Below are 26,857 nucleotides of genomic sequence, written 5' to 3'. Positions count from 1 at the left end.
AGTGCATACCGTTTTTGTGTGCAAGAATTACTTGATACATCCCATTTCAAGGTACAAGGCTCTTGGAATCTAATTTGGAAGCTCAAGATTCCTCCAAAGGTAAAAAATTTTATTTGGAGAATTTGTAGGAATTGCTTACCAACTCGTGTACGTCTAAATGATAAAGGAGTCACATGCCCTATGAATTGTACACTGTGTACGGTGAGCAATGAGGATACACTTCATTTATTTTTTCAATGTCCAAGCAGCTTAAATGTTTGGAGTATGCTTCCTTTCTTTTCATCTATTTCTATTTTGCTACAACAAGATCTGGATAGCAAGAATATTATCTTCAAAGCATTACAGGATTTATCTAAGGATGATGCAGATTTATTTTGTTGTGTGTTGTGGAGTATATGGAAACAAAGAAACAATAGAGTGTGGAATGAGGTAATTGATGCTCCAGTTTATGTTGTCGAGAGAGCAAAAGTTATGCTTCATGATTGGCAAGATGCACGTAGGATTTGTAATACATCTTGTTCACATCTACGACAAGAAGGAACTGTGAAATGGATCAAACCAGCTGAAGGAAGATTTAAGTGCAATATTGATGCTTCTTTCTCCCAACTTTCTAATAGAGTGGGAATAGGAGTTTGTATAAGGGATGATACAGGCACTTTTGTTTTGGCAAAAACTGAATGGTTTACTCCAGTCTGTGAGGTACACGTCGGCGAAGCTCTTGGACTATTATCAGCTTTAGAATGGGTTCATCACTTACAATTAGGACCTATCGATTTTGAGCTTGATGCTAAAAAAGTGGTGGATAGTTTTTCATCTGCACATCAGGATGTTACAGAATTTGGGATGATTATTCACAATTGTAAAACTATCTTTGAACAGTACTATGTCAACTCTAGTGTTGAGTTTGTGAGGAGACAAGCAAATGAGGCAGCCCATAGATTAGCTAAGGCGGCCACATCCTCAGCTAGTTTCCAAATTTTGGTAGAAATACCAGATTGTATTGAACACATTTTAAGTAATGAAATGATATAAGTTTCTTTCCTTAAAAAAAAAAAGTTTTCAACAACAAAAATGCATGTGTATAGTAAAAAGGAAAAACATATATCTAATAGAGTAATGATATTTGAACAACTATTTGAGATAACTTATGTGACAACTTTTTTCTCTCTTTTGATTGGTAAAAAATAATAGTGAGAAAACCAATAGACAATTATGTGTATATCTTAGGGGTGGCAAAAATACCCATGCCCATGGGTACCCGCGGGTAAAATCCATCACGGGCACGGGGCGGGTAGGTAAACGGGTATCCAAGGGTATAATTAACGGGTATTTGACTACCCATTATTATATGGACACTGACACGAATTTGATGGTACCCATACCCACGGGTACCCATATCCAATAATAAATTAAGTTAATTACTAAAATATCCTTATATATCTTATTATTAACCTATTTTTAATTTTTAATTTATATTATTAAGTTGACCGATTCAACTTTTCAAGTCATAAAACAATTCTTTCCCCAATAACCATGCCTTTATTTTTCTTCAATTCCCATTGAAACCATTATTTTTCTTCAATTCCCATTGCAGCCATCCTTCTTCTTCTTTAAAACATAAATCATCAGTCACTCACATCTCCCTCTTATCTTCTCGTTTGCTTCTTATATGCTAGCTAGGTCACTGAACCACTCCCTCTTATTTTTCTATGGATTATGTATGATTTATGAAATTTTAAATGGATTATGTATGGATGTTTAAAAGTAGTTGAAGTTTTTTGTTAATTAAAAAAAGTTATTATTTGTTCCCAAAACTAAATAAATTCAAAAATCCATGGGTACCAATGAATACCCATGGATACTTCAATATCCACGGGTACCCACATAATGGGTACCCATGAGGGTACGGGGCGGGCATGGGTATCATATTTATCCAACGGGACGGGCACGGGTATCATACTATCCATGTCCATGGGTACCTATTGACATCCCTAGTATATCTCTATATTTAAGAATATCATTATTGTCAATTGATTAGTCAAAAAATTGTCAAGTATGAAATAAGAACATAATGCAAGTATGAAAAAAATTTGTCAAAAAATTATCACAAAATAGTTGTACAAATATCATTTCTCTATATAATATAGGCTAAAAGAAAGTTTATCCTTTATCCTTTATTATAAAAGCTAGAGTTGCCAAGCTATCATGTTTGCCCTAATCACTAGCTTTTTTCCCTCCTAAGCATGTATCTGATCTCAACCGTTGATTTAAATTCATTGCTAATCTAATCTCAGCCGTTGATTCAAATTCTATGTTTCAAACTACTCATTCCCTCTCTCATACAGATACGTCATAATGTCCATTAAAAACGTAGTTAATGCTAATCAAATCACCATAACTCCCAACGATTACCATCTCCTACCATTGCCATCTCCCGCTAATCAAATCACCATAACCCCTAACGATTACCATTTTCTACCATTATCATCTCCCACCATTATCGTATCCTACCATCATTTTTATCTAAAGAAACTCTTAACGATTGCTAAAGCTAGAGTTGCCAAGCTATCATGTTTGCCCTAATCACTAGCTTTTTTCCCTCCTAAGCATGTATCTGATCTTAGCCGTTGATTTAAATTCATTGCTAATCTAATCTCAACCGTTGATTCAAAAGCTATGTTTCAAACTACTCATTTCCTCGCTCATACAGATATGTCATAATGTCCATTAAAAACGTAGTTAATGCTAATCAAATCACCATAACTCCCAACGATTACCATCTCCTACCATTGTTATCTCCCGCTAATCAAATCACCATAACCCCTAACGATTACCATCTTCTACCATTATCATTTCCCACCATTATCGTCTCCTACCATCATTTTTATCTACAGAAACTCTTAACGACTGCTAAAGGTGAAGTTTCCCCCAAATGTTACCACTAAAGTTATAGGAAGATATGCGTTTATCAAATTTTATCGTCTTTTAAATCTTAATGCTATCCGAAATAGAGTGATAGGAAGATATGCGTTTTAAGGTGAAATTTCCCCCAAATTTTACCATTAAAGTTAAATTTTCATTCTTCACAGTGCATGTACAAAATCAGGTTTGTTTCACTTGATGATTTAATCTTTTTCTATTTAAATAAGATGAATGGATTCCGTAAACTTATTCCATAAACTTTTTCTGCCTAACTTCTACGATGTCGGAGAACTGCAACCATTCTTCATTGCTGAATATTTCTACGAGCTACCGGAGAAATGACACTTGCTAGATTGTGATGGTAATACTCATAACGTCATGTTCAACAAATCAGTTTGTTGGCCGTTGTTGACAGATGGTTGGAGTGCATTGCGATTATTCTACGAGTTTAGTGGAAGTAAGATTATTGCTTTCCAGTACCTTGGTGGAAGTAGATTTCAAATCTTTGTTTTTGCTCATAACATTACACTAGCTGATTATCCACCATATCATTCCATGAGTGTGGCAGCATCATGTTATTGTACCTTTGAAGTTCCTATCGTTGGATATGGATCGACGAAATCACCGAAGGTTGTTTATTGTTTTTTTGTTGCTATTCAACTAGATATATGCTATAATAAACGATTTTTGTCTGTCATTAACAGTTTTTTTTTCTTTTTTCTTTTAGGAACTACGTGATACTTTTGGCAAATTCCTTAGAGTGAAACATCAAGATTACGTCATGTTATGCTGACCTTATGACAATATAATTCATGTGAGACTCAAATATACAGACGACCCCATACCAAATGTGATGTTCGGAAAAGGTTGGACGAGTTTTTGTGCTGCCAATGGTATTGAGGGCGGAGACGTGTTGATTTTCAAGTGCAAGTGCGTCATGGACAAAAAATATGTTATCGTATCCAAGCGTTGATAAACACATGACTGGAGTTTTTTATTAGTAATAGTTTAAGTTTTTCTTTGAAAGAAAGAATAATTTAGTTTTTATTTTCAAATATTATCAGCTTTGCATAGGTAAAAAAAGGCAAAAAAAGTATGTAATGCGGTTTATGTTATTGTCTTTCCAGTTTAGTTTGCTCTCTTTTTCGTGCCGTAGCAACTTTAATTTTATGTTTAGTGGCAAAAAATATATTGCATCACAAAAAAATTGATGAAATCGTAGTTGATTGCAATTGAAAACTTTTATGCAGTATGCACTAATTGCTCTGTCAATTACTACGTATTGAAAGCATTCATGACTGCAATGGTGATATTAACAAAAAACTTTCTTAGAAAAATACATTTAATTTGCACTAATTGCTTTTATGTCTGCAATAAATATGAATTACTACCAATAGAATACTATAGTCATTCACATTAAAAGCAGGCGAGTGAATATACCTAGCTATAATTCCTTTACAAAAAACTTTCTTAGAAAAATACATTTAATTTGCACTAATTGCTTTTATGACTGCAATAAATAGGTAGGAATTGCTATTATTTTTAATAGAAAAACTTTCTTCGAATAAGAATTGTTTTTAATTGCTTTTATGCAGTATGCACTAATTCCTCTGCCAATTACTACGTATTGAAAGCATTCATAACTGCAATGATGATATTAACAAAAAACTTTCTTAAAAAAATACATTTAATTTGCATTAATTGCTTTTATGGCTGCAATAAATAGGTAGTAATTGTTTTAATAAGAATTATTTTTAATAGAAAAACTTAGAAATGGTTGCAATCACTTAAAAATGTTGGAATTTATTTGCCGAGTCCTGTGTTCTAGCATGGTCAGTTGTACGTTGCAATTTCCATGGTCACTTCAAGATAGGGTTTGAAAATACTAATCGTTGATGGAGATGGAGAGAGCATTGATACGTCCTCAAATGTTGTTTATGGCGAAGTCTTTCGTAATGTATCTTGATGGTTAATGTTCAAAACTTTTTGTAATGTATGTTACCAGTTGATTTTTTGTCTGTATGATATAAAACTTCTATCGCCAATGTATGATTACATTATTTTCATTGATTCGATTAACTTCTATGTGGTACGACCCGTGCGGTAGCACGGGTCATTGGTCTAGTATTATATATTTAAGTAACGGGTCAGAGTAATTGAATTGTTAAAGAATTTATAAAACCCCACCAAATGAAATAGTGACACACAAGCACCAAACAAAACAAATCAAATCAAATCTGGCTATAAAAAACAACACTTGATGAAAGCAAGCACACACCATCAAAGGATCACGAAAACAAAAAAACATGTCCTATACCAATGATAAAGAGAATCATGTGTTGAAATCTCACACCCCACAAATAGATGACAATGATACACTCTCTGCTATGGTACTTGGTGCCAATATGGTGTTTCCTGCGGTTCTTAACGCTGCAATTGAACTCAATTTATTTGATATCATTGCTAAGGAAAGTTCACATAATGATGGATTCATGTCATCCTTTGAAATTGCTTCAAAGTTACCAACTCAACACTCTGATTTGCCGAATAGGCTCGATCGTATGTTTCGATTGCTTGCAAGCTACTCTCTTCTGTCTGTTTCTACTCGGACCAATGATGATGGTAGCATAGTGAGAGTTTATGGGATCACACCATCTGGTAAATATTTTGTCAAGTATGAAAATGGTGATTCTTATTTGGGCTCATTCACATCATTTTTGTCTCACCCTGCTTTGTCAATGGTGTGGTAAGTATTTCTAATTTCTATACCTTGATTGATGTAGTCAATTTACGATATATAGTAGTTAATAATAAGCCCATGTATGAAAGCATAATTCTTCAAAACAAAAAGAAAAAAAGATACAGCTCATGTAAGAAATCTTTAAAAAATAATTCTGACCTTGAACTATTATTTTTGTGAGAAATATTTTAAAAAATTGAATATTTGTAGGTATGTTATAGATATAATGAGAAATATTTACTTATTTAAATACTGGCGACATAAATCTCTTAGAAATCGTGAATATAAATTGTAGGCGACCCGATAGCAGAAACCTAATATTAGATGGTCCAACGGATTTTAGAAATCATGGTTGTTCTAACACAACCCCACGAAACCGACTTGTGAGGTGAGGATTACCTCCACTTATAAACTCATGTCCGAGCCATCTTTGATCCGATGCGAGACTCTTTAACAAAATCATTACAATGGAGTGTCAAATAATTTGTGACCTACTCCATGAAATTTTATAAGTTTGATATGCTTTATAAAAGTTTTGAATTCAACAGACAGGATGATTATTTTGTATATATCTCACCTAATGATATTAGTTATTGTAGCCGCTAAGTTTGAATATGGGTGATTTGATCCCATAATTTATTATACACAACATGACACCATGACCTTGTTTTTTAGCCTTGAATTCTTGACGACATGTTTTTCTTTTAAAGAAAAAAATATTACCTGCTAATAGCTTGTTGATATATGTAAAAAAATATTTTTATAATGTGTAGGTTGAATTTTAAAGAAGCAATTATTGATCCAGAAGGGGACCTGTTCAAAAAAGTTCATGGAATAACAATGTTTGAATACTTTAAGAAAGATCCACAGATAAATGAAATATTTAACAAATCAATGACGGATACATGCACAACTCACATGAAAAGAATCCTTGAAAAATACCAAGGATTTGAGGGAATATCAACTTTGGTTGATGTAGGGGGTGGAACTGGACAAAGTCTCAAAATGATTATCTCTAAATACCCATCAATAAAGGCAATTAATTTTGACCTTCCACAAGTAATTGAAAATACACCACCTTGTCCAGGTAATCCATTTCTCATGTGATAATTTTTGTATATACAATAACCAGTTTAATTTACAATATTATTAATTGAAAATTTCCAAATTTCATTTAGGCATTGAATATGTTGGAGGAAATATGTTTGAAAGTGTTCCACAAGGAGATGTCATAATGATCAAGGTATGTGTGTGTATGGGATTTGCTGATCTATACCCACTAGTTTTAGTTTTTACATATAAGTGTTTTAGCGAGTTATAACTAAATCGTGTGGATAAAAAAAACTAAGTTGTGGTTAAATACAGTGTGCGTTGTTAAAACATTCTAAAAAATAAATAGGTGTAATCTAACAGCTTCTAATGATATTTGTTAGAATACACCCTCTAATATTTTAAAAGGAATATGTTAAGAGATACCTAAAAATTTGTTATATGTATCATTAGATATATGTTGTTAAAATACTCATTTATTAAAACTAATATGGATGTATTAATTCTTAGGTTATAATTTATGATTTTTTTTAAACAAAAAGACCAAAAATTAAAAACTGAAGAATTTGTGATTACATCATTGATTATCTATATGATAGTTCTTAACATTATTTTTGTATCCTTGGATTATATTTTATTGCTCTAGGCTGTCAGCCATAATTGGTCAGATGAAAAGTGCATAAAAATGTTTAGCAATTGTTACAAAGCTTTGCCACCAAATGGAAAGCTCATTCTTATGGAGCCCTTGCAACCAGAAGATCTAGAACCAACAAATGTATCTAGATGGCTTTCAATTGCTGATAACATGATGTTTGTCACAGCTGGTGGAATGGAAAGAAGTGTGAAGGAATATGAGAGTTTGGGAAAACGATCTGGATTTTCTAAGATTCAAGTTGTTTGTCTTGCTTTCTCTATCATTGGAGTGATGGAACTTTACAAATAATTAAATCATATTTGTAGCAATTTCTATTTTAATATGGGGGATTGATATATACATGTTTGGAAACAATTATTGGAACATGTTTGCAAACTCAATTAATAAGTGTTTGTCAATTCCTCTTAATTTATCAATTTATGAAATTGATCTTTTTTTCTCAATGAGCTACTCTAGATCATCTTTGTTGTGAATAAGAGAATCAATCAATCAAATAAACATAATTGCAAAAATAAAAATCATTTTTTTAATTTTTTTTTAATTAGAGCGAGTACAAGGATACTCGAAACCTTTTATAAAGTATCACGAATTAAATACATTCAAAATAAACAAGTGGATTCATCCATCAATTTGAAAAGACTATTTTTGTTACCACCATCCTTACATATGAACCATTTCTAGATAAGGTGTTTAATTTGATCAACGACCACCAAAACACCAACATTAGTTACTTTTTTTTTTTTGTTAAAAAGAACTTCAATCATTCCACTCCAACCATAAGCACCAACATGTTGTCAACCACATGAGATGAGATACCTTTTTTTTTTTTTTTTTTTTTTTTTTTTTTTTTCCGTTCAGACCTTTATGCACATTGTTGAAAAGAAGGAAATTACTCGCCATGTCGGAGCTCCGCCCAACGAGCTCAACATCCATCGATTTGAAAATCAAATCCCACGCCTCGAAGTCTTTGAACAAGATGCAAATAAATGACTAGTGGATTCAATATAAGAAAAACACCACACAACATTGTTGATACCGTCTCTGGTTACTCCTCTTCTCCATAATTCTACTCTTTTTGAGAGTCTATCTTATAGGAAACACCATCTAAATGCATCGATTTTTTACGGTACAACTGTGATCCACAATTGCTTGACAGCTACCACAAAACCTTCATCAAAATCTGTAGTGAAACACATGGTAGACAACACAATATAGCAAGATTTAACGGAGAAAACTGCCCCAAAATCTAGCAGCCTACTGCACCTATCCTGCACAGGAGGCTGCACACTGAACATGGTTGTTCCTAAGATTTAGTGTCATGGGCCAATCAATAAATGTTTCTCCTTTTAATTATTCGAATGTTTTTCTCTTCTTTCTTTTTTTTCTTGCAAAAGAACCATTCGTAATCGGTGTTCACTAAAAATGTATTTTCAATAGAATTAATTAAAGCAAGTTAAAAAAATATATATAAGTATACAGACTACAGTGGTAACGGTTAAGTAAAATAATAATTTTGGTGCCTCTGATAAATAATGTCATGGGCGTCTGCCCCTCGTGTCCTTGCTCAGAGCCACCTCTAAATGATGATAGCAACCGCTACAACTCTATTACAAAATTTTATTCTGCAGAATCTAAATTTTGCTCAAGCTCCAACTCCAAGACCAGCCTAAAACATTATCCTCTCGCTATTAATTTCCGGAATCAAGCCTTTGTATATTGATTATCCAAATTCAAAATGGAGCACAAGTCTCACCACCATAAGGAATCAAGCCTTTCACAATTTATTGCATCTGGACAAAGAATGTTTTTTACTCCAAACCATATCAATGAACTAATAACTCCTTCCAAACGGCCTTGAGTCCGTAAGAATCGCCACAATCATTTACTTATAAATGTCAAATTGAACAACCGTAATTTTTTTTTACCCCAAACCCTTCATCCTCCTTAGCAAGGCAAACATTCTCCCGCCTCTCCAAAGAAACATTCTTTGAATTTGCATCAATTCATATACAATAATGTTATGTATCACGACAACTGTTGTCCCGATAATTTCACGAGCAAATATTCACTCAATATCTGCCAAAATTATGCCCCACCACCTCCCTTGATTTGTAGACAGGAAGAAATTTGATTGGAGAATGAATTTTCGCTAGCAATTTGGGACGTATCATATCGAGAGAAACAACATTGCTCTTAAAAAAAATAAGTTTTACCGAATAAATTTGGAAGATTCTTTCTTGGAGGCAACCTCTTATTTTTCTATCATGTACCACAGATAGCTTACTTGTCCTTATTCTAGGTATTTTCTGTGGGAGCCAATCCTAGGCATTATTGGTAGAGACTCTTTTAAGAAGAGATTGCCTTAGTACTTACTAACTAGGTTAGAGACCCGGCGTTACCCGGGTTAGACATATTAAGGCATTATTGGTAGAGACTCTTTTAAGAAGAGATTGCCTTAGTACTTACTAACTAGGTTAGAGACCCGGCGTTACCCGGGTTAGACATATTAAATAAGGTCGTTTGTACATACACATATATAAGCATATTTGATTTAGAATGATTCAAATTTACAAATAAAAATCATTAACAGACATACCATATTATTGTTTGAAATCTTTTAACCAAGAAAACACGGTTTAGGGTTTGCTATATATAGCCGAGTTTGCATGGAGATTAGGGTAGCCGAGTTTACATGGAAATTTGGGTAATATGTTTGTAAACATATTAAATAGTGTACAACAACTTGTCAAAAAAAAAAGTCTACAGAAACAATAGATATATACAAACGATGACACAACAGGATATGAATGAAAAACTCATCAGTGAGGAGAAATATTAGGGATTGCTGCATTTTAGAGGAAATTTGTTTGGTTAAATTGGTGCGCTGCATTTTAGATGGAATTTGTTAGGTTAAATTGCTGCTAACCTAATGCAGCATTTTAGCGGGAAATTATTAGGTTAAATTGGTGCAAACCTAATAAAATTAATAAATAAGGATAAGTGTACAAAATATTGTCAAAAAAAAAGCAATAGGATAGGAATGAAATTGGTGCGATGCATTTTTTTAGTATTAAATAAGTGTACAAAATAATGTAAAAAAAAAGGAATGAAATTGGTGCGATGAATTTTTTTAAGTATTAAATAAGAGTACAAAATATTGTCAAAAAAATAAAGGCATGAAATTGTGCGATGCATTTTTTTAGTATTAAATAAGTGTACAAAATATTGACCAAAAAAAAAAGGCAAGAGGATAGGAATGAAATTGGTGCGATGTATTTTTTAGATGGAATTTGTTAGGTTAAATTACTGCTAACCTAATATATCAAATTGGAGGAAAAATATTAGGTTAAGTTGCTGCAGACATAATAAAATTAATAAGGGTTTTTCTATCATGTGCAAATTTGCATATGTTAAGAAATTTAAAATGGTAAGTTTGTTTTGGAACTTGTGTATTCTATATTAAATAGACAACTTTTTAATAATAATTTGTGTTTTTCAATGAAAAGTTACTACATTTAGTTTTCTTAACATGTGCAATATTGCACATGTTAGACAAACCCAATTAATAAATAAGGATAAATAAGGATTCAGTGTTGAGTAGTTATCACGACTTCACATTTTTTATTTCAAAGCTCCGAAAAAGGGGGAAAATACTTCAGTGCCATAGCAATGGTGCCATTTGTGCCATAGAACCAATCCTGGTCGTTGATGTGTGTGGATGTGTGTGGGGATGTGTGTGTGATGTGTGTGTGTGTGGTGGAGATGCAATGATTTGGTGCCATTGGTGCCATTAATGGCACCAAAGTGGAGTCCGAAAAAGAGTAATATATGTATGAATAATGCTAAATCTCTCCACAAAAGTTATAGCGAAATTTTCCCGAATGACGTGTGCATAGCTTCTTTCCACTTATACCTTCCTAAAGGAAAATGCTTATTCTCCCGAAAATTAAACTCACCACAATATCACGATGTCACAAAAGGTAACTATATCAGCACTTATTCCTCCCCAATTGCCCATGTATTCTGAGAAGTCCTTGATTTAACGGTTGCTATTATTTCGGGAAACGCTCGTGATGTATTTTGTCGCTCGTGCTATACTCCCAAAAATTATAAATAAAACATGAAAAATCATAAAGGTCTTCTCTTTCCAAAGCCAATTAAGAAGAGTTTGTTTCTATGTCTTCTTTTTCAAACCCAATTAAGAATTTATTTCTTAAAGATTAAAATAAAAGTAATTTTGAAAAGGCGTATGATTCTATTGAATGGGGGTATCTTGATGAGGTTATGAGTAGCATGTCTTTTCCGACTTTATGGAGAAAATGGATCAAAGAGTGTGTATGTACCGCTACTGCTTCAGTGTTAGTGAATGGCAGTCCTACTGATGAGTTTCATCTTGAACGGGGTCTTCGTCAAGGTGACCCTCTTTCTCCTTTTTTGTTTTTATTAGCAATAGAAGGCTTGAATGTAGTGATGAAAGCCTTGGTTGAAACAGATACCTTCACAGAGTACAAGGTGGGTGGCGCAAATTCAGTGGTGGTGTCACACTTACAGTTTGTTGATCTCTTAATTGGAAACAAAAGTTGGGCTAATGTTCGTGCAATGAGGGCTGGCCTTGTTTTGTTTGAGGCTCTGTCAGGCCTGAAAGTAAATTTCCATAAAAGCTCGCTGGTTGGGGTCAATATCAATGCTTCTTGGTTGTCTAAAGCGGCTTCTGTGTTAGGTGGCAAAGTGGTTAAAGCGTCGTTTCTCTATTTGGGTCTTCCGATAGGAGGCGATCCACGCCGGTTCTTATTTTGGGAGCCTGTTGTTAATCGAATTAAAACTAGATTGTCTGGTTGGCATAGTCGGTTCCTTTCTTTTGGTGGCCGTTTGATCCTTCACAAATCTGTCCTGACTGCACTTCCTGTCTATGCACTTTCCTTTTTCAAAGCTCTGTCAGGTATAATCTCTTCCATTGAATCTTTGTTAAATAAATTTTTTTGGGGGGCAGTGAGGACAAAAGAAAAATATCTTGGATAGGTTGGAATAAAATATGTTTGAGGAAGGAGTACGGTGGGATGGGTGTTCGGAGGTTGAGGGATTTTGACACTACTTTGTTGGGAAAATGGTGTTGGAGGTTGTTAGTAGAGAGATGAGTTGTGGCGGAAGGTGTTTGTGGCTAGGTATGGAGTGGAGAACGGAGGTTTGGCGGATGGGGGCCAAAGTTGTTCTTCTTGGTGGCGGGAGATAGTGAGGATTAGAGATGGGATACGCGAGGGTGGGGAAGGGTGGTTTGCGTCGTGTGTTAGGAGACAGGTGGGGGACGGAGCTGATACTGATTTTTGGCGTGATTGTTGGTGTGGTAATGTCCCGTTGTGTGAGCGTTTTAGACGGCTATATGATTTAGCTGTCAACAAAGTGGTCACAGTTAGGAATATGTTTTTGATGAGTTTGGAGGTTGGAGGAGGGGACGTGGCAGTGGCGTCGCCGTTTGTGGGCTTGGGAGGAAGAGTTGGTAGAGGGGTGTAGGGATCTATTACTCACAGTTACATTGCAAGATTCTTCTTCTGACAGGTGGCTTTGGTTACTGGTGGGTACACGGTCCATGGTGTGTACGACTTGTTGACATCGCAGGAACAACCCCTTTTACATCAAAATTTGGAGTTAATCTGGCATAAACATGTACCTCTAAAAGTCTCTATCTTCGCTTGGCGACTGCTGAGGGACCGGTTACCTACTAAGGAAAATTTGGCAAGCCGTGGGATTAACTCTATGGAGGCACGATTTTGTATAGCTGGGTGTGGGCATGTTGAGGATTTGAATCATCTGTTTCTGTCTTATCCATATTTTGGTGCGCTGTGGCCTTTGGTGCGGGCATGGCTCTGTGTTGTAGGGGCCGAATCTCTGGTTATTTCAGACCATTTCTTGCATTTTATTCATTATGCTGGTGGTTTGAAATCACGACGCTCATTTTTTCACCTTCTATGGCTCCTGTATGTTTGGGTTTTGTGGAATAATAGGAATGACAGGTTATTCAGGAATAAACAGAGCTCTCTACCGCATATGTTAGATAAAGTAAAATCATATTCTTTGTGGTGGTTGAAAGCTTGTAATGTTGTCTTTAGTTTCGGTACTCATAATTGGTGGTCAAACCCGCTCTTATGTCTGGGTATTGGCTGATTGTTTTATAACTCTAACTAGATCGTGTTCTTTTCCGTGATTGTTATGGCACACCTTGTGCTGCAACAATTACGGTGATGGTGTTAATATAATTCATTTTTGCTTGTTCAAAAAAAAAGTAATTTTGTATAAATAAAAAATGGGTTTGATGCAAACATTGAACAATATTTTGCATATAAAATAAAAAGTTATTTAACAGAAACACTACATTAATGTTTATATTTTTAAAATAGTCATGAGTTTCCAATATTTTATCATATCTATTTTCTCATATATGAATATAAAATTTGTTTTTATTGATATAAACACGTAAAATCAGCAACGAGTGAGCTAAAAACATTGAACAATGTTTTGCATATAAAATAAAAAGTTATTTAATAGAAGCACTACATTAATTTTGATATTTTAAAAATAGTCATGAGTTTTCAAAATTTTATCACATCGAGTTTCTTATATATGTACATAAAATTTTGTTTTCGCATATATAAATAAAAAAAATCTACAATTGACACAATTCAACTATTTCACAAATTTTTGTATATATAAGATAAAAATAATTAATAAAAACATTACATTAATATTGATATTTTTTTTGTTTTGGGTTTTTGGATCAAGTAGCCTAGTGGCTAGAGCTCACATTTTAAATGTGAGAAGTGGGGTGTCCGGGGTTCGAACCCCGGCCCCTGCATAAAATATGCAATATCCCTACCAACTGAGATAAGCTCACGGGGATTAATATTGATAATATAAATTTAATATCTTTAGACATTCGACAATATTAATGATTTAATTCTATTTTATCAGGTGCAGCTGAATTTTTTAATTCTTTTTTCTCTTCCACTATGCCATGGGAAAAAGATAGTGTTAAATTTGAGCGTGGTGCATGGATTCGCCTGTATGGAATTCCGTTGCAAGCTTGGAATGATAATTTTTTTAGACTTTGTGTTTTTGATTTTGGCCGTGTCATGAGGGTGGATTTAAGCACGGTCGATAGAGATAGATTGGATTATGCTCGGATTTTAATAGCTACATCTTCTTTGGATATTATTCATTCCGCGACAGATGTGTTGATTGATGAGGAATTGGTGAATATTAAAATAGTGGAGGAATGGGGTTTTTCTATCGGTGAGGATGTTTGTTTATTTGAAGAAGAATCCGTTATTGACGCAAATGATAATGTGGAGAAAAATGTCAATTTAATAGAGAACAATGACGGGAGGGATGGTGATTTGGTGGAAAATTTGGTGAATGATATTTCAAAGGAATTCATGGAGAAGGAGCGGTCTTCATGTCAAAGTGATGAGCAAATTGTTGTTCCTAAAGCTACTATGGGTGTGCAGCAGCATTTTCAAGCCATGGACAAAGATGAGGATCTAAATGTTACACCACCATTATGTCATGTTTCACGTGATGTTGATGATAACAATTTGATGGCAGCTACTATTCCTTTTCAATGTGATGAGATAAACAAAACTGCTGAAGCCGGAAATGGAAATTCTATTATTAATGATGACGGTTCGGTGCCTAGTGGGAAGGTAAACTTTATTGGGCAGAGAGGAGATGATGGGGCTGTTGTTAAAAGAAAGCCAAGTATACGTACTACTTCTTGTCCGCCTAGTCGTGAGCGGCCTATGGTCGCGGGTCCGTGGAGTTTGGAGTGGTTAGGGGATGTTAATCATGGTGAAGCCATTTTTGCATCAAGGAAGAAGTCCAAGAAAAAACCATCTATCAGTCAAGGCCAGCAGAGTAAAAATAAAGATGGTCAGATAACTAAGAAGAAATTAGATGGTGTGTTACGACATCCAGGGGGTGTCTAAAAAAGGTTGCTAGGTTGCCTGTTATGGATAGAAAGGCAGCTCTTCATGAGTTGAAACATCAGGTTCGAAAGCATCGAATTGCAGATAATGATGTGAATAGTTTGGTGCAGGAAGATAGTAATGAGACCAACACTTCTGAGGCTTCAGTTACTAATGAATGGAAAAATTATGTAGTGTTGCATGGTAACGAACAGGTTGCGGTGGATGATGTTTGGGGTATCGGTAAGTCGATCGGTATTAAATTTAATGGTGATAAAGCTAATATGTTTAATGTTTTATCTCACCGAGGGAGGAGGAGTGTGTGCGGAGGAGGAGGGTCAGTTGGTGAGGGTGTTGTGAAGGACGATAAGGGCGTGGGGCGGGAGTAGGTGACGGTGGTGTGAGGGGTTGGGGTGTTGGATGTTGGTGGTTATCGATGAAGATCATATCGTGGAATATTAGGGGGTTGGGAGGTCATGAAAAAAGGAGGGAGGTCAGAAAATTGGTGGGAGAAAAAAATCCATTTATTTTATGCCTTCAAGAAACTAAAATGGAAAATGTTGATGCTTTCTTGTGTTCCTCGGTGTGGGGGAGCTCTTCTTATGGTTACTCTTATCGACCTTCGGTAGGAGCTTCTGGGGGGTTACTCATTTTGTGGAACTGTGAGGAGGTTGATATTATTTTTTCGTCGTCTTTTGATCATGTGTTGGTGGTGAGTGGTAGATTTTTGAAGTCGAATGAAAATTTTGTTCTCTTTAATGTGTATGCTCCTTGTGATGCGGGGAGCCAGCATGTGTTGTGGGGGAACTTATCTAACAGGTTGGCTCATTTTGCTGGTTGTAATATTTGTGTTTGTGGGGACTTTAATGTTGTGCGGAAGGAAGAGGAACGAAAAAACATATCCTTAGTGTCTCGATTGCAGGGTACTTCCTTTTTTAATAGTTTTATTGATGATAATGTCTTTGTTGATCTTCCCCTCATTCGGTGTCGGTTTACTTGGTATCGGGGAGATGGTCGGTCCATGAGTCGCATTGATAGATTTTTGTTATCTGAAAAGTGGTGTTTGACTTGGCCGAATAATCTTCAACTGGCTCAGTTACGTGGGCTATCAGATCATTGTGCTTTGGTTTTATCCGTTGATGAACAAAACTGGGGTCCGAAACGTTTCGTATGCTGAAGTGTTGGAAGGATGTTCCGGGTTACAAAAATTTTGTTAGCTCAAAATGGAGGTCGTTCCAAGTGGAGGGATGGGGAGGTTATGTGATGAAGGAAAAAATTAAGATGATTAAGGTGGCTCTTCGGGAGTGGCATCAGGAACATACTCATAATATTCCGGGCAAAATTTTAAAGATAAAAAATCGCATTTCTGCTTTAGATGAAAAAGGGGAGCTTTACTCTTTGACGGAGGAGGAAGTAAAGGATTTACATGGTCTTTCTTCCGAGTTGCATTCTTTATCTTGGATGCATTCTAGTATTTGTTGGCAACAGTCTCGGCTGAATTGGATTCGGGAAGGGGATGCTAATTCTAAATTCTTTCATGGTACCATGTCAAGTAGACGGCGTGCTAATAATATTTCTATCCTTGATGTGGATGGGGTCTCAGTGGAAGGTGTTTATAATGTTAGGACAGCGGTGTTTAATCATTTTCGAACCACTTCAAAGCCACTACCATTGTACGCCCCCGGCCTATGGATCTTTCTTTTCGTCAGTTATCTTATAGGGAGGGGGCAGATCTCATTCGTCCTTTCAGTGTGGAGGAAGTGAAAGCTGCGGTTTGGGATTGTGATGGTTACAAGTGCCCAGGTCCGGATGGTGTCAATTTTGGTTTTATCAAGGACTTCTGGGTTGATATGAAGGATGATCTCATGCGTTTTCTGTTAGATTTTCATCGTAATGGGAAGTTGTTGAAAGGGATTAATAGTACTTTTATCACTCTTATTCCGAAGAAAGATTGTCCGCAACGGTTAAATGATTATCGCCCTATTTCACTGGTGGGAAGCTTGTATAAGGTGCTCGCTAAACTGCTAGCTAACCGTTTGAAAGGTGTTATTGGTAGTGTTGTATCGGATTCTCAGTCTGCTTTTGTGAAAGGCAGACAAATTCTTGACGGTATTTTAGTTGCCAATGAGGTGGTTGATGAAGCCAAAAAATTAAATAGAGATCTCTTGCTTTTTAAGGTTAATTTTGAGAAGGCCTACGACTCGGTGGAATGGATTTATTTAGATGATGTTCTCTGTAAAATGTCTTTTCCAGTCCTGTAGAGAAAGTGGATGAAAGAATGTGTCACAACTGCAACGGCGGCGGTTCTTGTTAATGGTTCTCCTACAGAAGAGTTCTCTTTGGCTCGTGGGTTACGTCAAGGAGATCCCCTATCGCCTTTTTTATTCCTGGTGGCGGAGAGGGTTTTCATATGATGATGGAGTCTTTGGTGGATCATAATCTTTTTACTGGTTACAAGGTGGGGCGTGAGAGAGTCTTCACTGTCTCTCATCTTCAGTTTGCTGATGACACTTTAATTGTGGGGAATAAAAGTTGGGCGAATGTCAGAGCTATGCGGGTTGTTTTGTATTTATTTGAGGCTATGTCGGGTTTGAAAGTAAATTTTCAGAAGAGTGAGCTGGTTGGTGTTAATGTTAGTCGTTCTTGGTTACTTGAAGCGGCGACTGTTTTAAATTGTCGGGTGTCAGCCCTGTCTTTAATGTATCTTGGCCTTCCTGTGGGCGGTGACTCTCGTCGGTTGAATTTTTGGGAACCGGTTGTGAACCATATCAAATCTCGTCTGTCAAGTTGGAAGAGTAAGTACGTATCTTTTGGTGGTCGTGTGGTCCTCCTAAAGTCTGTCCTGACTTCGCTCCCTTTCTACGCTCTTTCCTTCTTCAAAGCTCCCTCAGGTATCATCTCCTTTATCAATTCTCTTTTTATTCGTTTTTTTTGGGGGGAAAGTGAGGATAATAGGAAAATTTCGTGGATTGATTGGGACACTATTTGTTTGCATAAGGAGGTTGGTGGTTTGGGGGTAAGGAGACTTAGGGAGTTTAATTTAGCTTTGTTGGGGAAGTGGTGTTGGCGGCAGGTGAGAGATAAAGAGGGGTTGTGGTTCCATCTTCTAGCCGCTAGATACGGTATAGAGGGAGGGCGCGTGCCAGGTGGTTGCGATGGATCAGTGTGGTGGAGGGAGATAATAAATATCCGTGACGGTTTAGGGTCGGTGTTGGACAATTGGTATGCTGACAATGTCCAGCTAAAAGTTGGAAATGGATTATGTAACACCCTACTTCTATTAAGCGGTAAAACGCGCGAATATACAAATATATTCTAGAAATAGATGCTACGTCTTCCAAATTAAACCATACATGCAAAAAGATCATGTTACATCACATAGCAGCGGAACACATATATAATCCAAATCTCATGATAATAAATACATGATCTCAAATTTCAACATAATAATGTCTCAACACAAAAACTACATAATCAAATAGAAATCCAACGTGCAAGAACTACCCTAGATCAGAGCCCTAATCTAGACACTTGCACATAAAAAGAGGAACTCCGCTCCTCGGCAACATCAACACAAGGTTTAAGCATCCTGCACTCCATCTTGTAAGTTCAGATTGTAACCTAAGAGGGGGGGTGAATTAGGTTTCTAGGAATATTGGTCAATTTTTAAGAGTTTCGCGTTGTTGATTATTTTTCCGGTAAATAATGATGAAGGTATGAATGCGGAAAAATAAAAGAGTAAGGGAAGAAGAAAAGACACAAAAGAATTTATAGTGGTTCCCCTCTAAACCTTAGGGTCAGTCCACTCCCTTCACACCCCGCGAAGGAATTCACTATGTTAGAATCTTTGTTACAAGCAATCTCACCCCAAGACCCCCTAACAATCTTTCTAACATAAACACAAGAAAGAAACTCTCTCTCTTGATTACAACACAAACACCAAACACTTTTGGTGGACTTTGAATCTTCCCGAATCAAAGAACCTTTTACAACAATCACAAGATAGCATCCCACTATCTTAAAGAATAATTCTCACCAACAATGGCAAGAAACTTTACAACAAAATGATTGAAGAATAACAATGTATGGCTGTATATCTTTATCAATATCACTCTAACAAATGGACTTGGTGCTCAGAAAACTTTTGAATAAATGTTAAAGTGTATGCAAAGTTTTCCAAACAATTTAAATGAAAGTTTGAAAGCAAGTGATATTGAAAATGTCAATTGAGATAATGAAAGTTGTTGTGTTGTCAATTACGTTGATTCTCAATTGAATTTATAGAGACTAAAATGATGTTTATGAAGCAATACTATTTTTGAAAAAGAGTTACCAATGAATAGACACATATTTAAAATTGCAACTATTCATAAAAAATAGTTTGAAATGCAATTTAAAAATAAACTAGCCGTTTCTCAATTTTACCATGCCATTATGAAATCACGTAATGCATAGAAATCAATTGTGCAATGTCATATAAAATTGAGATATTCAGCCACTCAAAATAAATATAGTCGTTGCACATAATTTCAAAAAATCAAATCAATGGTCATTTGATTTACAATAATTTAAACCATGCTCAAATATATTTTTATAAGATATTTAGGCATTGCTTCATATTCGACTTAGAAAAATATTCGAAATTATTTTCTGAGCATTCTAAGTTGTTCCATAAGTTCAGAATGATAAATCAAAAGACAAGTCATACTTACAAAGTATATAACAATGAAGCTTAAGTTCCATTATCTTTATTCTTCAACTTGAGCCTTCATGGTTTTTCTTCTTTTGTGATATGTGTTTGTTATCATCAAAACCCAACCAAGTCTAAGAAGGAAATCTTCTTCACACATCTACCCGTCCATACGGAAAGGTAGGTGGTAAACCACTGAGGGTTAGCATTACATCATCATAATCCATATGAAAACATAGCATTCAAGGAATCATACATATCACATATACAAACCATCCCTCCTAGAATACTAGCATCACATGATTATTATCCTCCATCACTTACATTTCAAGCTATCACATTATTAACATGGCATAGCAAGTATATCCAATTTCTAAACAAATCATCGACATAAGTTCATCAATTATCAATCAATGGAAGGATTACTCTCCTTATTCTCCACTTAGCATACTTAATTCAAAAGTACAATTCATCATTTCAAAGTCATAAGCAAGTAATCATCATCATCAAGGAAATCACCACATCATATGCATATACATATACAACTCTCACTTCATCATTATTATCAAATTAATTATCATCAAATAGATTCACCAAGTGTATAAGCACAAACAAATAAGACATGCAATTAGAGTATAATTCAATTATTCACAATCATCAACAAATTCCACCAATGTACATATACACCAATCCACACAATCACAACATTCACCAATCCACAAATTCACCAAGTCATATATTCAATTATGACACAACTCATCAATTATTCAAATGCATATAATGCTCTAGACTCTTCTAGATGCATGTGGTACCAAATCACCTCAAGGTCGTCACCTTCGATGCAACAAAAACATCGCAATCACCTCAATTAGATATAAAATCCACCACCATCAGTCATGAATGCATGAACATATGACTCGACTCAATGCATATGTTCACACAAACAATAATCACCTCAACGTCACCAATACTTGTACACATGCAATCAACAACAATTCACCACCACTTAACATATGTACAATCACCAACAACATCCATAATTCAAGCAACATACAATTGTCATATATATTCACCACCAACAATCAACATTTCACATGTTCAACAAATAACATAACATAAACATGTTCATCACCATTCAATTAGTATATATACATCGACAACAATTCACCACCACTTGACATATACATACATCATTAATCATCTCCACATAAATCAACATATAGTTGTCACATTTCCACATAATTCCTTACAATCCAAATAGAGGAACAAATAGAACATATGATCACAAACATCATATTCATCACTCAACAACCATTCATACATCATCTCATAATCATATTAATCTATTCATAAAGGGTTCATAAGCAATTGGCTCTCAAAAATCATTTTATACCAAGTTTGTCTCCAAAAATCACAACATTGAAAATAATTGAGCACCTAAGCCAAAACCAAGTAAACGAGCTCAATTGTCTATGCCATGTATCCTCACAAGTCACACATATGTGCAGTAGAGGTTACATAAGCATTTCATCGACCAAATACGATGAATTCATGAAAAACTCGAAGTTCGTCTCACTTAATCACTTTTCACAAAAATTCTCATTTTCCAAAACAAACAAGTTACGACTTGATTAAGACATTGCACCAACTTTACAAGCCTTGCCTAAGCCTATATGATTTGTAGACTAAGCTTGCAATCCTTTATGTTCACAAAAAGTCACTTTTCAACATTTCCCGAAAAGCCGAAACGACACAAATCCAAGTTTCAAACCATTTGAAAACTCAAACATTCAACAAAGCCAAATATGTTCCAGTTGAAAAGTAAGTGAAAACAGTACAAGAACACCTTCAAACGGTCGCTACAAACCCCTACACGACTGCCCCCGACCCCCCGAACACGGAACAACGGGCACGTTGCCCTGTGCAGGGTGCCTGGCGCCAGGAGTGTAGCGCCTAGCGCTAGCTCTCTAAGTGTGGGCGCCTAGCGCCCTAGCTCAGGCGCAGCGCTCCGCAACGTGCGTTTTCGCGCGTTTCGGCCGCGGGTTTATGCCGTTTTTGCCCCAAAATCGGATGTTTAAAACCCTTCAATGTCAAAAGTGATCCGAGGCATAACCCGAGGCTCCAACACATCAAACTCACACGTTTCGTGGCGTTTGAATAAGTTATACAAACCTTTGAAAATTCATTTTCTCAAAACAACAAGTTTTCTTCTCTAATCAAAACCAATTTTCACCACAACAAATCTCATCACCAATTCATAATTAATGATACCCAATGTATCAATTCAACAATAACATGATTCAAATCATCAACAACAACAATTGAACATGAATCCATTCATAATTCAACAACCACAACTTCACAATTCATCAATTTCATACCAAAAACACACTATGTTCATACATACCCATTTTGACATACAAATCCAACAACAACAACACAATTATCAATCAATTCATGTACATAATCATATCATTATAATTAAGCATGAAATTCTACAACAAAATCTCAATTAACAACTTAAGCAAGAATTAGGGATGAACTACAACTATTGATTATGTTTGAATTCTAATCCTCTTACCTTAATTCTCCACAATCTCTAGCTAGTACTTCACTTTAGCTCCAACCCTTGATTCTCTAGCCTCTTCTAGCTCCCTCTAGATCCTTCTCTTCAAAACTCTTTTTCTCCTCTTGTGCTTTCTCTCTCTATCTCTCTCTAATTGTGAAAATGAAATGAAATAATGGTAAAACCCCAATTTCACTACCAACTAGTGTTTATATAAACTCTACTCAATTGGGCTCAACTCACAATGTTTTAATGGGCCTAACCCATTTCTATTCTAACCCAAAATGTTACTACTCACTTAACGGTAAAATACAACACTAACGGTCACTTAACGGTAAACTAAATAATTACCCCACTCTCCAACACTTAGTAAAATAATAACTCTCACTAAGCAGTAAAACTAACCTACAACAAAAATTAGAAAATTACCCCTGCCCTCAAAATGGCCAAAATACCCCTGAGTCCAAAATGACTAAAATACCCTTCTAACACCGAATTCTACAATTCCTGACCAAAAATACACACAGAGACAAATAATCACATAAGAGCACATATAACACACAAAAATAAATAATAAAATAAATCTAGCGAAAAATCAGGCTGTTACAGATTAAATACTTGTTTTGTTTGGATAGGTGGGTGGGTGATGTGCCTCTTCGAGATCGTTATCGTCGTTTGTTTGATTTATATGATAATAAAGAGGTAACAGTGGCTCAAATGTTTGCTTTAGGGTGGGCCGAGGGAGGGGGGCGTGGAGATGGCGAAGACGGCTTTGGGTGTGGGAGGAGGAGTTAGTAAAGAAGTGTAGGACTTTACTACTAACTGTTTCGTTGCAGGTTGAAAATGATGATGTCTGGACTTGGATTCCGGATCCCTTGGCAGGTTACACAGTTAGAGGGGCTTACCGGGTTCTCACGGACGGCACACACCTCAACCGTGATTTGCCTTTGATTTCTGATGATCTTCTTTGGAGGAAGGACATCCCTCTTAAGGTCTTGATTTTTGCTTGGAGGCTTTTTCGAAATAGGTTGCCTACAAAGGTTAATTTATTTCGTCGGGGTATAATACAACATGAGGATCAATTGTGTGTCAGTGGGTGTGGTGAGCAGGAGACTAATGATCATTTATTCTTAAATTGAGGTGTTTTTGCGCAGCTTTGGCAATTGGTTCGGAATTGGTTACACGTTTATACAGCTTTGCCGTCAAACACAGAGGATCACTTCCTTCAGTTTGGCTCAGCTTCTGGTCATGCAAGATCGCGGTGCTCTTTGATGTTTATGATTTGGTTTGCAACTTCTTGGGTTATCTGGAAGGAAAGAAACAACAGAATATTCCAGGGCCAAGAGAACACAACTCTTAAGCTTTTGGAAAATATAAAACTTCTCTCCTTTTGGTGGCGTGAAGCAAATTGCGTTTATTTCCCTTATCAATTTCATGATTCGTGCCAAAACCCATTATTATGCTTGGGTGGTACTTAATTATTTTTATTATGTTATTTGAACTCTTGTTGTAACTTTGGTATGTCCTCTCTAGCACTCCTTGTGCTGGTGGGATGGTCTGTTGGTGTTAATATATTCCATTTTGATTTCTTCAAAAAAAATTAATGGTTTAATTATTTTCTTATAGAATTACGGCAATATTACGTAACCCGTGCGAAAGAATACACGGGTTTTTTACCGGTTACTAAAAAACTACTATAAATTTCTTCCTTAAAAAAAAAAAATATAAATTTCTAACGGAATTTCAAAATCACATTAAACTTAAAAAGTGCTAACAACACTCATATTAACATTCTATTTTCACCCTTCACTTTATTATTGTGTGAAATTCTTCCATGTAAGTCTCATCAAACTCTGAAACCCATTTTTAAATAGTGAAATCGATATGAATTTCATTTAATGAAAGAGAATATGATGATTGGCCAATAAATTATCTGAAATGATTCCGGGAATATTAAAGTCGAACTTTACTAGGGTTGAAAGCTTATATAAAAGTTTATTTTTCTATAAGTTTTTGTATTTTTTATTCTACGGGAAAATATAGAAAAAATATGTGTATTTCTCCCCTGAAAAAGTATATTTCTAGAACTACTAAAACAATCCCTCAAAAAAAAAAAAAAAAAGAACTACTAAATAAAATGTATAATTCTAGAAGTTCATTTAAAAAATGTTAATCAGAAGTGTGGATAACATTAAGCTTAATATATTAAACAGAGAATATGTATATTTCTAGAAGTTCATTTAACTATGTATGTTTCTTTAAACCAAAAATATCATGCAAATAGGTATGTTTCTTTAAACCAAAAATAGTATGCGGTTTGAATATTAAGATTAATATATTCAGCAGAGAATATGTATATTTCTAGAAGTTCATTTAACTATGTATGTTTCTTTAAACCAAAAATATCATGCAAATAGGTATGTTTCTTTAAACCAAAAATAGTATGCGGTTTGAACATTAAGATTAATATATTAAGAGGAATGCTATATCTCTAGAAAAATAACATCAAGAATTCTTCAAGAATAAAGAATAGCCAATCACAATGCACTATTTGCCACAATTCAAGGAGGTGTGGCTGAAAAATAGGAAGTGGACAAATAAATCATCCAATTAAAATTTGCCAACTATTTCTTGAAAAATTCTTGAAGCTATTTTTCTTGAGAAGTAGCATTTTCCATATATTAAACAGGGAATATGTATATTTCTAGAAGTTCATTTAACTATGTATGTTTCTTTAAACCAAAAATAGCATGCAAATAGGTACGATTCGATGTGATTTGACTATTTAAACAATATAAATATTGATACATTGGACTAAAAACAAAATTAATATACTAATACTAATATAATACAAAATCTGACCGTATACGTGAATTTCGTGTTTGTTCTTTATTATTAATAAGCAAAAGGTTCATTATAATTACAAAATGATGACATACTAATTTCTCAATTATAGATTTTTTTATTAGAAAGAAAGACCAAAATAATATATATTAATAATTATTCAAGAACGAAGGCGTGCCATAATATATATTCTTTAAAATACTAGCCATGTGAGTTGAAAACTATTAGTGAAGTTACATTTCGACGTGTGGCACGGTTTGAATAATTTTTTTTGAGAGTTGAATAATATAAATATTAGTATATTGTGGATGAAAATTATAGAGAAATAAAATTATAATATAGTAGTACAATACAAAATTTGACCGTAGTCGTGAATTTCGTGGATTGTTTTCTATTGTTTATTTTATGAATATGCCACCGATTCTATTTTGATCTCTGAATTGGAGATTTTTCTTAGAAGGATCTCAAAATTGGAGATAAAGTTATAGTTTAAAGATTAACTGAATATTTATTTATTCTAAGAAGAAAAAAATCAACTTCACATAAAATTAACCTTGTTAATAATTTATCTGTTCACTATGAGGGTTTGTTTCACACAATCAAAAATTAATCTTAAGAACAACGGTGGCTAATTTGTTTTCGCTTGGTCTCGACCAGGGGAAGCATGGAGGTGGAGACGTAGGTTGTGGGCGTGGGAGGAGTGTAGGGCTTTACTTCTTGATGTTTTTTTTGCATTCTAATGTTTCAGATAAGTGGGTGTGCTTCCAGACTCGTCAGATGGTTATTCAGTTCGTGGTGTATATGACTTATTAATAACACAAGATATTCATATTGCGGATTCATCAGTGGAGTTAATACGGCATAACCAGGTTCCCTTGAAAGTATCAGTTTTTGCTTGGAGGCTCATTTGTGATCGCTTACCAACGAAATCAAATTTAGCGGGCTCTTTAACATTTATAAGAAAGTTGAAAGTTATTTTTTTTTAAAAGAAAAAGTATATAATTTTTTTTAGAGGAATCTACTTTCTCACCTTTTTTTTAACATCAAAATTTATTAAAGACCAGAACTCTGCTCAAGATGAACCGAGATCGGTAAATCAAAGACTACAAAGACGTCGTATATAGGTGAAACACCAAAAAAAAAAACACCAATAAAGATACGAAAACAATCACCATCTTACTAATGTATGAACCTTCAACACCCAAAAGACCCACCACCACCAAAATCAACTTCACCACCTAAATTAAACTTCAATGCAAGCAACCAACGTATACAAAATTCATACACACCCATCGCCATTGGTCACACAAAAACTCCAAATCAAACAACATCTTCACCTCCCCATTGCTTGAGGGAAGAAACAAAAGGGGTTTATTCTAGAAAGAAGGCAAAGAAAAAAAATTTAGAGAGAGAGAGGCTTTTTTTTGTTACTTTC

General features: G+C 35.1%; 1 protein-coding gene and 1 long non-coding RNA gene across 2 annotated transcripts; one reads left to right on the top strand and one right to left on the bottom strand.

The window, feature by feature from the left end:
* Positions 1-5,194: 5,194 nt before the first annotated feature.
* Positions 5,195-7,810, top strand: LOC146904234 (isoliquiritigenin 2'-O-methyltransferase-like). The gene is made up of 4 exons (XM_085728055.1): positions 5,195-5,668; positions 6,436-6,749; positions 6,841-6,905; positions 7,359-7,810. The coding sequence occupies exons 1-4, from the start codon at positions 5,229-5,231 to the stop codon at positions 7,653-7,655; spliced, it is 1,116 nt and encodes a 371-aa protein (XP_085584181.1). The 5' UTR covers positions 5,195-5,228; the 3' UTR covers positions 7,656-7,810.
* A 10,866-nt stretch (positions 7,811-18,676) lies between these two features.
* Positions 18,677-24,051, bottom strand: LOC146904233 (uncharacterized). The gene is made up of 2 exons (XR_015018481.1): positions 22,594-24,051; positions 18,677-18,922 (listed from the first exon to the last, which is right to left on the bottom strand). It is a non-coding gene; the product is annotated as an uncharacterized LOC146904233 (long non-coding RNA).
* Between the last annotated feature and the right edge of the window lie 2,806 nt (positions 24,052-26,857).

This window comes from Medicago sativa, chromosome 7 (assembly GCF_051527215.1).
Source record: "Medicago sativa cultivar Bolivia chromosome 7, Bolivia_mono, whole genome shotgun sequence".
Taxonomy (NCBI): Eukaryota; Viridiplantae; Streptophyta; class Magnoliopsida; order Fabales; family Fabaceae; genus Medicago; species Medicago sativa.
This window is presented reverse-complemented; position numbering and strand designations above follow the sequence as displayed.